Source organism: Pinus tabuliformis, chromosome X (assembly GCF_031772625.1).
Source record: "Pinus tabuliformis cultivar Carrire ecotype Pingquan chromosome X, CPIR1, whole genome shotgun sequence".
Lineage (NCBI taxonomy): Eukaryota > Viridiplantae > Streptophyta > Pinopsida > Pinales > Pinaceae > Pinus > Pinus tabuliformis.
This window is the reverse complement of record NC_142308.1, coordinates 1,121,288,573-1,121,306,630: the sequence shown is the minus strand read 5'-3', so window position 1 is coordinate 1,121,306,630 and position 18,058 is coordinate 1,121,288,573. Positions and strand designations below refer to the sequence as shown.

The window sequence follows — 18,058 nt, the reverse complement described above, 5'->3', positions numbered from 1 at the left end:
TGACATATGCGAGTGAACAACATCCAAATTCAAATCCGCAGTCCCTGTCCCCACTCTGAAGTATGCTACTCATTCTAATTGGAGATGTTATTCCTAGTTATTTGAAGTACATCTTCAATTGTTTTGTTAAAATTGATTCATGTGATGAAGTGCGTTGTATTGTATTATACCACACGCGTGGGGGCAAAACGCACCCGAGGAGAGGACGCTATAAGATGGAAAGAGAGAGACAAAAAAATTTATAGCTTCCTCGGCCTTTTGGCTAAGATCAATTGTAGTGTCTGTTCTTATCAGTTGTTGTTCTTGTGGGTTGGTCTCTCTGAAATCTCATATCTGAAATCAAGGGGTGAGTTTTAATTAATTCTAAATAATTAATTAAGTGTATTATGTTTCAGTGATTAAACCATATCTAGTTATTAACTATTAGTTATGGTTGTGCCAGCGCCAGCGCTGGACACTGACGTCATCAGCTGGAAAACGAGGGCAAGACTACTCGGAAAGTTTGAGCGATGGAAAATATGGTAATGAAGTCATATGCATGCTCATAGTAGTCATGCAAGAATCCATATTCTGATTGATTGTTCTGTATCAAGATCTATGGATCCAAACTTCAGGTGCATAGATCGAAGGCTTTAGCGAGTATTGGGTAATCCCGTGATGGATTGTTTGTTTGTGCAGGTTGCAGGTTGCAGGTTGTTTGTTTGTTTTTATGTCGCACCTCCCCAAGACGCAGAGAATGGCGCAGAGAATGCTCCAGAAACAGGGGAAGGGGAAGCCCTAGTTTTGAACACGGTATTGTTCAAACCGGCCGAAGAAAACACGGTATTGTTCAAACCAGCCGAAAAAACCGCTGAACAAACTCAGCGGAGAGCTTTGTTTCAGAGGGTTTGTATGTCACAGTCAATCGAAGAAATCGCTGAACCAACTCAGCGGAAAGCTTTATTTCGGAGGGTTTGTATGTCACACGGTCAGCCCTGTACGCTGATTATTGACAGTGGAAGTACAAATAACTTGGTGGCCAGAGAGATGGTGGAAAAGTTGGGGTTGAAGCGGTTGAAACACCCCACCCCTTACAGAGTTTCATGGCTGCAAGAAGGCCATCAGTTGCTGGTAGATGAGCAATGCGAAGTGGAGTTTAGGAATGCGAAGTGGAGTTTCATATCGACTAATATAAAGATAAGGTCATTTGTGACATAATGTCGATGGATGTATGTGACATACTGCTAGGCAGGCCATGGCAGTATGACAGGGATGTGGTATATTTCGGAAAGAAAAATTATTACAAGGTTTACAAAGATGGGATCAAGCATAAGCTTGTGCCCATCAAAGATGAAGAGACAGCAGGGACAAGTGAAACAAGATCACCGTTTCTGAAACAAGTTGAGAGCCCCAAAGAGAAGGTTACCGATATCAAACCCACGACAGAAAAAGCCACTGAGTTTCAGAGCCCCAAAGAGAAGGTTACCGATATCAAACCCACGACCGAAAAAGCCACTGAAGAAGAAGTTCCTGTCTCCAGTCCCGCTGAGGAGGTTCCCGCGGCCGCGAAAACAGTCGATGAAATCCCCGCCACAGTCGAGAAATCTGCAGAGGAATCGACTGTAACGCCGCCTGCATCGGAGCCTGAAGCAGAATCGGGCCCGGTGGAATCCGTGCAAGTGAAAAAACCCAAGGAGGAATCTGCCCCGGCCGCCAAAGAAGCCGAGCCAGCTAAGGAAGAGACTGTCGCTCAGCCTCCCGCCGAGGCTGCGGCTGTTGAAGAAAAGGCTGAAGAATCATTGGTCAAGGAAGAAGCACCTGCTGAAATTCCAGAGGAAAAAACTGCAACGGTTGAAGAGAGTGCTGTTAAGCCTGCTGAAGCAGCTCCTGCTGAAGAGAAGGCCGAGGTTGAGGGTAAGGCTGAAGAATAGGTTAATGGGTGTGGAAAGGCGAATAAATATATCTATGGATCATATGAGTGTGGAAAGGCGAATAAATATATCTAGGTATGGAAAGGCGAATAAATATATCTATGGATCATATGAGTGTGGAAAGGCGAATAAATATATCTATGGATCATATGAGGGTGGGTGTTTGTGTAGGAAACTTATATGATTATAGTATTATGGGCGATATTCGGTTTAGTTCATGATGTATTTTGTGGGTTCGATCCAGTTCAGTTCCAGATCTGGTTGGTCATCGCTCATGTATTCATAGTTAAGTTTGTACAACCATTTCAACATATGGGTATCGGGGTTGTGTAACTTTGTATCTTGTGCCGCAGTAATAATTACAATGGGATGTCTATTTCATCAACGGGATTTTCCACCGTTTTGATGAAATAGATGTAAAGACCATGGGAATATTGAACAATAAATATTTTAAGTTTACATGATTATACATTTTATTTTTACTTTTATGAAATGGTTTTTCGATTTATTTTATGGTCAAGAAATATAAAGGTGTGAGTTGGTTTAATGGTTAAGAATACTTGTTTTTTTAGAGCATGTGTTTTTTCTTAAAAGATCACAGGTTCAAAACTTGAGTTAAAAAATACTTGTTTTTAGAGCATGTGTTTTTTCTTAAAAGATCACAGGTTCAAAACTTGAGTGGTAGAGTATGTATGTTTTTTTAGACTTAGCAAACAAGGGAGTTTCATTCACTAATTTGGTGTTTGGCTCTGTAGTAAGCTTAAAATTAGATAATAATAATAATAAAATATATTCCTTTTTCTTTCTCATTGATTATTTATATTTATATTTTTTATTTTAACTTATATAATTAATGATTATGATGATTAATTTGGATTATATGGTTTATAGGATTTTAAGAAAGTAAGAGATTAATAAGAATTTTTTAACATTTAATTTTCATGTTAAAATTGTTTTAAGAAGGTAAGAGATTAATAGAAATTTTTAACATTTAATTATTTTGCTAATTTAAAATGTTAAAAAAATTAATCGTGACAAATATTTTAAACATTAAATGTGAGTATAAAATAAATAATTTAAAAAAGAGATTTTCATTTTCAACCTCTTTAACATTGGTGACAAACCCTTTCATCCATAACATTTTGAAAATTTATCAACCACAAATTTCACTATAAAACATATAAAAATTAGATTTTATTTTGGTAATATTTAGGCTGATAGGCATTCCTTTGAGTGAGCCTTTTGTCATCCTTGTCCTTTTGTTTCTAAGCTTGACAGCTGGCGTGCACATTCAGCGGGCAAATTGTTCACATGTGTCGTGCAATTTCTGTTTCTTCTCAGCAATTTCGGAGAACTTCCTGTTTTCTTCCACCATATCTGTCCGTTTTCTGCTCTTCCTGTTCTCTTCCACGCCCAATAGCATAGGATTTATTGGTTGCCCTAACGGGCCACTCGGGCTCTGCCTCTTGCAGTCCTTGTCATGTGAGAACACTGAATGTGGGCCCAGACATACTGTATGAGCAGACGTCAAAGCCTGTGTTGTGGTGTCTCATTTTTGTAAAACTTCACTAGTTTTTTTTAGGAGTTGTCTAACTAAGTGGAGGAATTGTTGGGATTGTCAATAGTGGTCGGAATCTGGGTAAAAAAAAATTCAAAAAATCTTGTAAAGGCACTGTTTGAATGGTGTTTTTGAGTTTGTGCTTGCCATCAGATAAGGAGAGATTATTGCATTGTATTCGACTATTAACAGTTAATTAATCCATAACGCATTTGTTCGGAAGTCAGGACCAGGTTTTAAAATTGAACCTTTTTTTAGCCGTCAAATACGGGTTATTTCAAAATAAACACGTAATTGTTGACTTGCTGATAATTTTTCAAAATGTCATAATGACGGGTGTATAAAAAATTTACCAGTTTTATATATATATATATATATATATTGTATATTTATATCTATTTTATATATCAAATACTTATCTTTCTCCCACATGGAATCTGCATATAGATTTTGTTGGAAATGGCGGCTCTTCATTATCATAAAGGCTTTAATGTAGAGGAATGAGGGCAGATTGAATTTCGTCACAAAGAAGACAAGGACAAGATAACTTCAATGATGTCTAGGTTGGTGGAACCTAGGAAGGATGAACTAGGGTAATGAAAGTGATGAATATACTTCATGTTCTGGATCTTATAGTTAATTGCGACTTGCACATTATAGTCATTTACAATACAAAATTGCTAAGAGACAAATCAAGCCTTGCATTTACAGTTAATTACCATACAAGAATGGTTCAGAGATTTAAATCTCTGTTTTGTGCGTATGGATCTCCTTATAATTATAATTATAATGACTATTCTGCGTTGAATTTGTTTGGTTATTGTACGAGGCAGGGTAGGGCAAGGCATGGGTTGCTTCAGAGGCTCAAGGAAAGGGTTGAATTAGATATTGAAGAAGCTAATTTGAAATACATAAATTTATTCTCGTGTCCCATTTACATAATCCTCATTAAGATTTTTTCAACTAGCTTCAAGATCAGATCACCAACAGAGGCATTGGGACTTCCTTGGATTCGAACCTTGGCAAAACCAAGGAGCTACACGGTTTCCTGCACTACTCGGCTTGGCTCCCCCGTAGAAACGGATTTGGGGTCCCAGAGGCTGGATTTTGGGCTCTCCATCCCCATCGACGTTGGTTGCTGAGTCATATTTAGTCGATCTGCTCTACCTTCTAGATAGTAGGCCCGATTTGTCCATTTCATTTAATAGATTTGTGCATTTTTGGGCTCTCCATCCCCATGGAAGTTGGTTGATGTGTCATATTTAGTGGATCTGCTCTACATTCTTATAGTAGGCCCTGTTTTTCCATTTCATTTAATAGATTTGTGCATTCCTCATCAACTATACCCTTCAAAGTAACGTGGAATTGAGTAGATAAGTGAGTAAGCGCCTACGGAAAGAGCAATATAGAGGAAATAGCAACCCAACTGAAAAAGAGCATATGTAGAGTTAGAAAACAGAATGATGGCCATTTCAAAAACCGAAGCCTCATTTGTGGACACCCCGAGCTGAAATGCAAGAAATTTTACCTGTTCAGGTTCTCCTCTCGTTTTTCTCACATAATTTTATTTTATTTTATTTATTTTTATTTATTTTATTTATTTTTATTTTTAATTTTTTAATTTTTTATGTATTTCCCACACGATTGCATAGTATTTCTTGAAAAAATATTTTCCCACACAACATTTCAATGCATCTGTCTGAAAATTTCCCAACATGAATTAATATTTGAAAAAGAAGTCTAACCGTTTTACAACTTGAACTTTATTTGACCATAATTATCAAAGGCATTCTACTACATAATATTTTTATCAAATTACAATTTTTCATTTTGTTATATGATTTTTTGAATTAATGATAGAAAGAAAGTTTAAATTTATACATTTGGATGTTTATATAATTTCATTAGGTTATGCGTAGATGTTTAATCTTTGATGGAGAAGTGTAATTATTTGCTTGAGAAAAATGTTTTTTTTTTTTTGAAAATTATGTTGTAAATGCCATAATATTTGTTTTTTTATAGGTTTTTCTCACATATACAAACCATATCTATACTAGCATATTTGCATGTCCGAAAAAACACCCATAAGTGATGGAATAATTTGTACGAAATATGAAAAATAAGAAAATTGGAGCTTAATATTCTGAATGTGGTATGCCTAGATTGTAGGTGAACTCATTGTTTGTAAAAATTGTTACAATTTGCAGGTCATTAATAATTATAAATTTTCACTTTTGGACTTAATGCAGCTAACAAACACTATGGACATGCTAGATGACACTGTTGAATATTTGAAGATCTTTTAGAAGAAGGTCCAAGTATGTAGTTTGTTTTTGTTTTCTTATTTTTATACATTTACAGATCCTTATGGCCCTAATATGTATTTATTTTGACAATTACTTTGTTTGGTGAAACTCTCCAAAATTTAGTTTTTGTACATGATGATATTGAATGTATTTTTTTAAACATTTACATATTTCATGCACATTATGTTTTTTTGTTTGAAACTTATATCACACATATTATTCTTTAATTGGATTGGCATTGAAGTGACTTAAATGGAAAACATGGTATGTGTGTTTCAATTTCTGTTAAGTTAATTTTAATTGTCTAATTTAGTTGCCTACATTCACTATTTTAATGTGAAAGCAATTATGAATATGATTCACCGAAGTTAAAAAAAAACTTGTAAAAATAAATATTTGAAGTCATATGAAGGGCACTTTAAAAATAAAACCGTCATTAAAATTTTTCCTGATGGGTAAGGTGACCCATCAAATTTAACCCCTGGTCAGGACGGTTGAATCCTTGCAAATTCATTTTAATTAAAAAGAAAAAGTCCATGGAATTTTGGTAAATTCGACACAACATGTAGTGTCCATAATTAATCATTGGGAAACAATAAAGTCAAAAGAGAATAATACTTTAGGAGAAAGAAAATTATTCAATAAAGTCAAAAGAAAATAATACTTTAGAAGAAAGAAAATTATTCCATATATAAAGGGAAGGACTAAAAATTATTCAATAAAGTCAAAAGAGAATAATATTTTAGAAGAAAGAAAATTATTCCATATATAAAGGGAAGGATTAAAAGAATTTTAATTTAAGTTAAAATTCTTATTTTATTAAATGAGAAATTCAAAGGACGATTTTCAATTTAAAGAAAAGCTTATTATAAAAAAAAAGGGAATTACAAAAGTGAAAGAAGTGAAAAAATTAATAATTCAATTCAAGACGAGAAAGGGGAATTATTATAAAACCTTAAAAGTAATACAAAATTTAATTCAAGACGAGAGATATTATTATAAAATCCTAAAAGTAAGGCAAAATGGAGTCAACTAGTGAAGAGAAAAAAAATGAAGCGTAATTCGAAAATGATGAAGGAAGAAAAAATTTCAACATTCAACATTCAAAATAGTCCTGATGATGGATCCCTGTTGGGATTTGAAACATTGACAAAAAATGGTTTCACTGTGGGTTCTCCGATTTCTAAGTTACAAAAAAAATAAAATCTTGTAAAAATATTCTAATTGCAGGTTGTTGATTAATCACATTAAAAGGGAATACCCAAGGAAAAGATATTAATAGCACTATCAGCACAAGTCACAAAGAAAATTATATCAATGTTAATCGAGCAAATCAACTATTAATCCCATAATCAAACATAGCAGAAAGAACAAATATTTTTGGCAAAAAATAATATGAAATTAATGATTTACAAGTGACAATTGATCATTATGAGTACATATCTCAATTTTGTGTCGTAACTATTCTTGACGAAGAGGTTGCCATAATTCTTGGCCGACCTTGGTTCAAAGAATTAGGTACGTTCATTAAAAAAAAAAAATCTTGATGTTCCCTTACAAGAGGAAGATGGTCAGGGCCCAAGACATGACAACGAAATCAAAACTGATAATTCCTTCATCAAAAGATCTTAAGGATATTTAGAAACTAATGTTTCAAGAGAATCCATGAATAATATCAAGGAAGTAGAAAGAACTTGAAGAAGTCATATCCAAAAAAAAATGAGAAAAATTCATATTTGAAGGAGAATAATAAAAAACTACTTATGAAAGTGATAAAATGTAAAGCTAAGAAACACCAATTAGAACAAGAAAAAGAAATTTCTGAAAAGAAACTCAATGAAAGTCTATCAGGGAAAAAAGAGGAAAGCTTATGCTTAAAAAACCTTAACCAAAAGCTATTAGAACAAATCAATTGTTTAAAGGATGAGAAGCTTGAATACCAAAATAAAGTTGACTCAAGAAATGAAGAACTTTTAGGTTTCGGAAGTCATAAACAAAGTCTACTCACTCAAATTAAGAAAATTAAGGATGATAATACATCATTGAAAAACAAATTACAAGAACTTATCACGAAATAAGTGTCGAAGTCTTCAGTTCAAGTGGAAGAAAGAGGAACGAATACCGATTCAATCAATATCACAACTTAAGAAGATGAGAAAACAATAGAAGTTAAAACATATTCAGATATTCCAGTTCAAACAAAGGAAATTCCAAGTGAAGATTTTGTAACCAACTCGACGACATCAGAACTTGAAGTAATTCAGAATCTTACCACACACATCATAAAGGAAACCAAAATAACTCCTTATCTACATCTGAATCACAAGAATAGACATTTCGATCAATCTACGAATCTGTATCACTCAGAACATAAACAACAAACTTATGTTCCGAAGAATATTGAAGTGTGCACAACTTAGTCTAGTGATAACAATTCATCACAAGTTTCTAATAATCAAAAGATTTCACAAAATATTAATTTAGGATGGTCAGATCCTTCCTCCATGCGACAATTTTATGTATCACTCCAAGGATCATATCAACTTGTATTGACAACGATGACCATCCCGAGATGACAAAACATTTGTAGAAGAAAAAATGATCAATTCCTTTCATGAGGACGAATCCTTTTGAAGGGGAAGGCAATGCTATGAACATAATTTATGTGAAAGTAATAAGTATAGATACTAAATAATAATCATAATATAATGTAATTAAATAATAATTAGTTAAAAAAGAGGCATGTCTCTACAAACATGACTCTTCGTGAAAGGGTACTTCCTGGATATATATATAGGGCCCTCACTCCCAATTGTATCATCATCCTATTCATACTTTATAATATATATTCTTGTATCTCAATGGAGATCTTTATATTCCAAGTTCTTTGAAGTATTTAACGGGAACTACGAACTGTGCTCGTTACTTGTCCCTACTATGATTTTCCACTTAAGGGCCTAAGCCTTATTGCTTCTAATTCATTTAAGGTGACTTGCATGGTTGGTTCCTCTATCTTTGGAAATTCTATTTTCTTCTCTTATTACATCTCTACTAGGTATTTAGTTGGGTTAGGGACTTCCTAATGGTCCATTATTATGATAGAGAGGGTGTGATTATCTTAGGGGCTATTTGGGACCTTATCCTGACCCTTCTGAAGCTTTGCCCACCTTTTCCTATAACTTAAGTCTTTTCCCTAATATTCAAGGGGTTTTTCTCTAGTATCCCCATTTTGATTAATTTGGAATCTATTTCTTTTTCCTCGTGTTCTACTCATTTTATTTTATGATATTTTATTCTCCTATAGGCTTCTTCTTTTTTAGCCTTATTTTTCCTCCCTGGATCTTTCTTAGGGTTAGATTCATTAATTCTTTTTTGTGAGGCCATAAATTATTTTTTATTCATATTAATGAAGTCCTCCTAAGATACGTTGATGGTTTTCTTTATAAGGTATCACAAACTATAGTTTTGATGAAGCCGTGGTGAGTCAATACCTCTTCTTTCCATTTTTTAACCTTTGAGCTCATTTCTCTCAGGGATTGCAACACGAAATAGGGGATACCAAGGTTCTCTTCAAGCCTTTTAATGTTTCTTAGTTGGTGTAGTGATAAGCATAAAGCATGTTTAGTATTCGCTCATATGTTATGCATTTCAATAAGTGGTATGCCACCTCATCTAAGGGATCTAGTAAACTTTCCCTCTTTACTCCACTTATGTTCCTCTAGCACTTCATAATTCAAGAATACTAACTTCCTTGCATCTATGGAAATTTGTCTATCCTCTTTGTCATAGAATAGACTAAATGGGAGGGCTAATACCCTATTGATGACTTCCCTATTCAATTGTATTTCCGAGCCTCTTGCAACATTAATGCAATCATGGTTTCTAATGTTTTAGAATTTGTGTGCAAATTCCAAAGACACTCTATCATCATACCCTAATATATTAAAGTACATCAACCAATTTGAATTCTAAGACACTTCCACCACCATGAGATTTTTATACACTCTATATGTATTTGTGGGATCCCTTATGATAAAACCACCCCCCTTCTTGCAAGTTGATATGACTAAGTTGGGTAGTTTGTAGGTTTGAACACAAGGAAATCTTACTATCCTTCAATATTTTGCAACAAAAGGATGTTAAAAAAAGGTATTTGACCTTGGTTCTCTAGTTCAAGGGTAAAATTCGAAAGAAAAGGGAGTTATAGTCTCTTGAAGACTTTGTTCAATTATTACAATACTTGTTGAGGGTAGATGCAGAAACTTATAAACTATGGGTCTTAAAATTGAAAATTCTGGAAATAGGGTAATGATTAGATTGGTAGTTTTTTTAGAATTAAATCCAAATTTAGAGTTTTCAATGCTTTGTAGACCCCATAATTATAAGATATACTTGTTGTGGAAATGGAAGTCACACCCAAGTTTAGATTTGAAATCAAAAAGTAGCTTAAGCCTCAAGGAGGTAGGGTTACATCTTTTTTGTGACAGTGCTAGGTTCAAAATTTTATGGGGACAAGGTATGGTTTTGTGCCAAATTCCTACTTCTTGATGATAAGGAGTGGTACACTTTGACTATATTGAGTGACAACCTGTTGTGCACATGAATTCCCCAGATTCGATTCCCTATACTAATTTATGAGGAAATAGGTTTGGTAAAAAATATTGGCTAAGGAACCTCTATCACAATTTGAGAATAAGGTACAATTTTTGGATGTGCTCATGGTTGGAATTCTAAGAAAAATACCTAATTAAAGAATTTCCATGAGCCTATAAGAGGAATCTTGGAGTTGGCTTCTTGACACATAGTTTTCATGTAAAAATTAAGCTTTGAGGAAAAATTTATATATTGTACAAACCTCTAATTGGAAAAGGAAAGGAAAATTTGTATGGTTAGTGAATGTATTTGAGATTAACATCTCACACTATCTTACTATAATTGGTGTTTCCCTTTGGAAACCCTAAATTTGTTATGATCCTTTACTTTATAACTTGTAGTAGCACCTTCTCTGCTCTTGTAATCTTACTCAATCACTAAAATATGTGTATTTGTGTGTTGGTTTTTTTTTTTGGCATGCATGTAAGGCTCTTGCATAATGAGTCTAGGTAGCCTGAATACCTTTTCGTCATTATCTCAAAAATTTCTCCCATTTGAATTATCCCTTTCATGATAATGATATGACTTTTGGAATCAATTCCTTTAACCTTGATTATTTTTCTATTTGACCAATGCAACAATGATTTTTTATTTGCAAACCATTGATAACTTGAATTACAACCTAAAATATTTTAGACACCCCTCCTGTGGAGATGCAAGGCCGACCTTACTAAGTGATGCGGAAATTTTGATATAGTTGACCATGACCAAAATTTCATGATATGATTAGCTAATTAAATGAGAATGAATTGATCTATGAGTGAGTGGCATACCTATTGTATAGTTGGTTTGATAGGTACACATAAAGGCTTTTTAGAAATCTTGTTGAACTATTTAAGGATTGTAGATGTCCCTTTTTGTTGGATTTGATGGTCCAAGTTGAAAATAATGACTTGTGTAGTCTCTTGTAGATTCCCGTAGTTTGCTACAACAAATGTTCATAACCTTTCCAATAGCTTCCTAACATGGTGCATAAAGCTCACGTTCTATAGCTTTTTAAAGCAATGTAAAAATCCTACTTCTTGTAGCTTATTGTAGCTACTTGTAGGTGATTGTTTTACTGCACAATTTTGATTTTTTTGGTTATCTAGAGTATGGAAGTGGATGATACTAGGTGGATATGGTGGATGATGCATGAAATGGATAGTTGGATGATGTATGATGCGAAAATAAGTGCAACTGGGTGAAAGAGTGAAATGCATGCCGCATGTGAAGTTTTGCATGTTGTATAATGGTTATGCATGGTGATAGTGGAAATGAATGGGGGAGTGGGTTTGTGGAGTATGAATATTTTGAGCATCGTACTTTAGGCACTATCAGAGATCATCAACACAATGTTGATGCCCATACCTTGTAAAAGTTTCATTTTTATTTTGAAAATAATGAATATTGTAATGTGTTGTAGGTTTGTTATTGTGGCTTTCCTCAAGTTGATGTTGAATTTTTTTGTTGATGTAGTTGACTCAATCTACATGTTGATGCTTGTTTTGTTAGTGTTGCAATTAAATTTCCAGGATTAAAAAGTCAAAATGACTAATTTCTCCTATTGTATAGTGAAATGATTGAAGGTTGTATGTTGATGTTGGAGTTTGAAAGTTCTTATACAATCCTTGTATAGATCTTGTATAATACTTATATAGATATATAATTGTTGTCACATGTGTATTTGAGAAGCATTTTAAGGATGTCTTTACATGATGTTGCAACGATGAATAACTTGTTATTGACTTTTTGAATAGTTGATTGTTGTCCTCAACAACAACATATGCATTATATATGGAAAGAACAAGATTGTCGCAAGACAGAGTTGTTTTGATGCAAGTTGTATATGGTTGATGAAGGTGATCTAAATTTTGGTTATGGTACATGATTTGTATTGCTACAAAATTATGGTCTTCTGAGAATCAAGGTAATGAAACAGATGACAATGATGTTAAAGATGTTAACGGTGTTGTGGATTATATGGATTAAGTGAAGGAGTAACATGGGAAGTGTTAGGAGGAAGAACTAAAGCATGAATATGGGATGAAATGAAGTGGGATCAAACTTGCAATAGGTATGTGTGATGTTGACTTTTTTGTGATGTTTTGATCAGTAGTGATACTAAGTTTTTGTTGATTTACTATTGAAGGGTACCTTTAGAGTGATATATCCCTATTTCTATATATGAACCTATAGATTTTGTTTGGGTTTGTGTCTTTCATCTATACTTACATGTCCATTATTTGAGACCTAAAACACCGTTAAATAAGAGTTAGGGTTTCTCTCTATCTCTCTCTCCCTTAGGGTACTGGTGGAATTTTTGGTCTTCACCAGTGCCCTACCCCATTATGCCTATTATTTTTTTCATGATGTGGGATACTTTGTTATAAACCTAATGCTACCTCCTAGGAGGTTTTCAACTAGAAATCTGTCCCAGGCGCCTCAATGAGGTTTTCACTTGGGGAATTTTATTTTATCCCTCTATTTCTTTTTTGAAAGTATTGAAAATTAGGATAGGTTGAGAGCATCTCTACTCTCAATCACATCCAACCTTTGAGCTTTGAGTGTGGTTGTGAACTCCTATCTTAATAATGGTTTCTTGTAGATTTTGACTTATAGCCATTGATAAATAGGGGGATGTTTTCCTCATCTATTGTTTTTATTTTCTCTGAGACATTTTCATAACATGTATCTATTGTTGGAAATATTGTTTTCATTGATTTATAATACAAGGGGAGACCACTTATGTCAAAGATAAAGATTGAAAAATGAAGATTGTTGGAAATATTGTTTGTGGACTTTTGATGCCCCATTTAGATACCCTATCTTTGAAGGAATTTTTACTACAATTAGGATAGCCCAAATGAGATGATAAGATATATGGTTGGAAATATTTTTATGAAACCTTCCCAATGATATAGGGAACTCCCTCTAACTCCATAGGAATGATGAGATATGAAAGATTTTGTCAAGATGACCCAACCAAAGTACAAGCACGCCGACCCAACAAATTTTACAAGTCAACCCCATAAGTGAACATACAAAAACTATAAATAAAGGGAATATGAGTTAATTTGGGTATAATGCAAGCAGATATTTGAGGTATCAAGAGGAGCTGAGAAATATCTTTTCGCGTGACTCTTGTAGTATAAAGGTGGAAGCAAAAATGTGGTTTATGGGGTGAACAAGTCATCTTGGAATTTTATCTATAAATTTTCTTTTGGGATGTTTCAGATCGTGAAACATGGAGGATACAATTAGAATATATAGTAAATTTGGTTCAAATTTTAGACCTTGATTCACTATAATTTCAAAGATATGGTCTAAGGAAGTCAAGCATCCTGAATGCTCTTGAAATCTTCTTCAAAGAGGTCAGCTTGGAATTTTCGCTAGAAAATTTGTCTTGGGATGTCTCATGTTGTGAAACTTGGATAATATAGATAGAATATCATCATGTACCTGTGATTCAAATTAAAACCATGGTTCACTATAATTTTAGAGATATTATCTAAGGAAGTTAGGCTTCTTGAATGTTCTTGAAATCTTCTTCAAATAGATCGACCTGGAATTTTCGCTATAAATTTGGTTCTGGGATGTTTTAGATTATGAAAATAGGATGATATAGATAAAACATCATCATGTACTTATGCAAATGATAATCCAATTCCTCTACTTGGTTACCTTGACTCAAACTTGCATAAACATCTTGAAAGTCATTTTCTAATGCGTATTGCTCAATATAACTTTCATGCAAAACAAAATTATCGTTGAGCCTTAAAGCGCATCCCCAAATGGCCAAATTCTTAGGGTTATATTTAGCCTACGTAGGGCACTAACACGGAACCCGCTTGAGTGTGTAAAGTCGCCGTAAAACGCACGCAAATGCCCTCTCCTCTCGATGGCGGCCCTCTCCCCTTAATGGTCGAGCGATAAATCGATGGCGGCCCTTATGGTCGAGCCCCTACCGGTCCTTAAGGTCGAGCAACTAAAGTTTCAATTTACTTATTGGGTGGGGGGGCTTAAGGTCGAGCCCCGTTGCCGGTCCTTATGGTCGAGCAACTAAAGTTCCTCTCCTTATCAGTCGAGCCCCGTTGCCGGTCCTTATCAGTCGAGCCTGCTTACGCATCCTTTCAGACGAGATTCCACTCTCGATGCATGCCTCTGGAAAACTACCGCAACATAGGCTGGCTAAAGAGAGATAGATCGAGTAAGTGAATCGGTCTACATTGAATTATATATGTCATTACGATCTGAATCTCTATTTTATGAAGCCGCAACTACCATATGCTCATATAGTATATAATTTTAATTAGAATAGTTGAAGGAGACATTTGGAAGACATCTTTCAAAACAAAACATGGTTTGTTTGAATGGCTAGTTATGCCTTTTGATTTATGTAATGCTCCTGCTACGTTCATGCATGTGATGAATGATGTGTTGAGGCCATTTCGTGATGGGTTTTTTATAATATACTTAGATGACATCTTAATTTTTAGTAAATCTCGTGATGAACATGTAAGAAAAGTACTCGATGTCTTGAATAAAGAACAAGTGTATCTTAAGATGTCAAAGCATGAGTTTGGAAAAACTTCTTTAGTTTACTTGGGTCATATTGGTGGAGGAGGTAAGTTGAAAATAGATCCCTCCAAGGTTGATGTTATTTTGAATTAGCCAAGGCCTAAGACAATTACTGAGGTAAGAAGTTTTTTGGGAGCAACCCAATATTGGAGGAAATTCATTACTAACTTTTCTTCTATAGCAGCTCCTTTGCATGCATTGACAAGTGTGAAAAAGGTGGGGAGGCAAACAATAAAAGGCCTTTGAGGCATTGAAGGAAAATATTAGCTCAACTCTAGTACTTGCACTTCCAGAGACAGTCATTTGAGATTTAGACTGATGCTAGTGACTACGCCATGGGTGTAGTCCTCATGCAACATGGTAAGCCTATCTGTTTTAATTCGGAAACTTTTAATGGTGCAGTGATTAACTATCCTACATATGACAAGGAATTGTATGCATTGGTGCAAAGTGTGGAAAAGTGGAAACACTATTTGATGGATAAGGAAACAATCATTCACATTGATCATCAACCATTGCAATACTTGCAATCTCAATCGAAGTTGCAACAATAAAGGCACTTTCGATCGATGGGTTTTCTTCAAAAATTCCATTTGGTAATCAGGTATAAGAAAGGTATCTACAATAAATTTGTTGATAGGCTTTCTAGGCCTATTGTTAGTGCAGCTACTTTACTCAAGCATAATTTTGTTTTGCATGAAAGTTATATTGAGCAATATGCATTAGAAAATGACTTTCAAGATGTTTATGCAAGTTTGAGTCAAGGTAACCAAGTAGAGGAATTGGATTATCATTTGCATGATAACTTGTTGTACCATCTTGGCAAGCTTTGTATTCCACAGGGGGAAAGAGTTAACATCATAAGAGAGGCACATACCTCTCTTATTTCTAGTCATTTCGGTGTAAGTAAGACAGTGGCACATCTACAAAGGTATTGTTATTGGCCTTGTATGATTGAAAGTGTTTCACGTTTGATTAAAGGATGTTCATTATGTGCAGTCAGTAAGCTTAGCAATAGGAAGTTAGGATTGTACACACCACTTCCGGTTCCTTCATGACCGTGGGAGAGTGTTTCTATGGATTTTATAGGAGGTCTTCCATTTTCAAAAAGACGTCACGATTATTTGTATGTAGTTGTGGATAGGTTCAACAAATTGTGTATTTTGATGCCATGTAAAAAGCGAGTTACAGTTGAAGAGACCGCTTAGTTATTCTTTCAGAATGTATGGGTGCATTTTGGATTGCCCACATCCATTGTTAGTGATCTAGATTATCGCTTTGTTGGGAATTTTTGGTCAAGCTTGTGGGGATTCACGGACACAAAATTGAAAAAGAGTACAACTTTTCATCCACAAACATATGGTCAAACAGAGGTGGTGAAAAAAACTGTGATACATCTTCTTCGTGGGTATTGCAGCAAGCCTCTAAGTTGTAGGATGAACATTTTCACTATATTCAACATGCTTACAACTGGGCCAATCACTCTTCAACTCAAACATCGCCATTTGAGGCATGTTTGGGATACTTGCCTAAATATCCTTTGGATTTCATTTTTGGCAAAGATGTTGCTATTGATGGTCATAGTGACATAGACAAAGCAAGAAAGTTCATTGAACAAATCCAATTGGTACACCAAAGAGTTCAAGAACAACTTGAAAAGAGCCAAGGCAAGTACAAAGCAAGGCACGACAAGCATCGTGTAGATCACAAGTTCCAAGTCGGTGATGAAGTTTGGTTTCACATTAGCAAAGAGAGGATCCAAGTGTTGGCATTATGATACATATGTTGTACTTGATGGCAACCCACTCATCTAAGATGATAAATTATAGTGCAGCAAAGTTCACGCACTTTCATGAAGATAAAAGTTTCTTTCATGTAGAGAAAATTTCACGCACTTTTATGCAGAGAAAAGTTTATTTCATGTAGAGAAAAGTTCACGCACTTTTATGCAGAGAAAAGTTTATTTCATGTAGAGAAAAGTTCACGCACTTTTATGCAGAGAAAAATTTATTTCATGTAGAGAAAGGTTCACGCACTTTTATGCAGAGAAACGTTTATTTCATGTAGAGAAAAGTTCACGCACTTTTATGCAGAGAAAAGTTTATTTCATGTAGAGAAAAGTTCACGCACTTTTATGAAGATAAAAGTTTATTTCATGGAGAGAAAAGTTCACGCACTTTTATGCAGAGAAAAGTTTATTTCATGTAGAGAAAAGGTTTGATCTCACACACTTTCATGGTTGGTTCATGGTATTAGTTCGACAGTTTTTGATCCTATGGTTTTGGCCCGTGGTATTGCATCTAAAAGTGTTGATCTCACGCACTTTCATGGTTGGTTCATGGTATTAGTTCGACAGTTTTTGATCCTATGGTTTTGGCCCATGGTATTGCATCCAAAAGTGTTGATCTCACGCACTTTCATGGTTGGTTCATGGTATTAGTCCAACAGTTTTTTTGATCCTATGGTTTTGGACCGTGGTATTGTGGAAGGCCTAAGACTATAAAAGAGGAAGGAGATCATTTGGCAAAGTATCATCGAATGAATTGAATATCTAATAAGTGCTAGATCTGAAATATTTGTGATTGGGTTATGGTGCAGATCTGGATCCGAATGAAGGAGGAACCTTAGCGCATAAAGAAGGATAATTTCTTTTGATGGGTCATAATCTTTATGCTTGAATAATAATATCTTTGAATGATTTTGATCTGTTATATGAGGCGCATGCTTGCTCTATAAATCTGATAATCTGGGTTAATTAGTGTCTGAATATTTGAAAGAAGGAATTATCCTTTATAGATCTGCACGCAGGTTTCAGGTTGTTGAAGTAGCGTATATCTTTAAATTATGATCTAGCTGCCTCTGTCTATTGCTACAGTATTTTGGGTTCAGAATTTGGTGTGTGGTTACTGTTACTGTGTTATGGGTACAGCTGTCAGAGAAGTGTTTACTTGTTTCAGTGCTAATTGGGAAAAGGAGATTGTTTGATGCAGATATACTTGATGATTGATTGATGTTCATGGATCCAGTCTGAAAAATTATGAAACGTGGTCCCTGGAAGAAAGAGAAGGTTG

General features: G+C 34.6%; 1 protein-coding gene and 1 pseudogene across 1 annotated transcript; both read left to right on the top strand.

Annotated features, from left to right (window-relative positions):
* Positions 1-241: 241 nt before the first annotated feature.
* Positions 242-376, top strand: LOC149143767 (U2 spliceosomal RNA; annotated as a pseudogene).
* Positions 377-1,143: 767 nt separating this feature from the next.
* Positions 1,144-1,956, top strand: LOC149143766 (uncharacterized). Its single transcript, XM_089447858.1, has 2 exons — positions 1,144-1,400; positions 1,461-1,956. Exons 1-2 carry the CDS (start codon positions 1,197-1,199, stop codon positions 1,908-1,910), a joined length of 654 nt encoding a protein of 217 aa, XP_089303984.1. The 5' UTR covers positions 1,144-1,196; the 3' UTR covers positions 1,911-1,956.
* Positions 1,957-18,058: the final 16,102 nt, after the last annotated feature.

What these genes read in the sequence shown, in the direction of transcription:
- LOC149143766 (XM_089447858.1), top strand. Translation starts at nt 1,197, where the DNA reads ATGTCGATGGATGTATGTGACATACTGCTAGGCAGGCCATGGCAGTAT. An exon ending in TTGAGAGCCCCAAAGAGAAG is followed by an intron (nt 1,401 to 1,460) that starts GTTACCGATATC and finishes CCCAAAGAGAAG; the next exon opens with GTTACCGATATCAAACCCAC.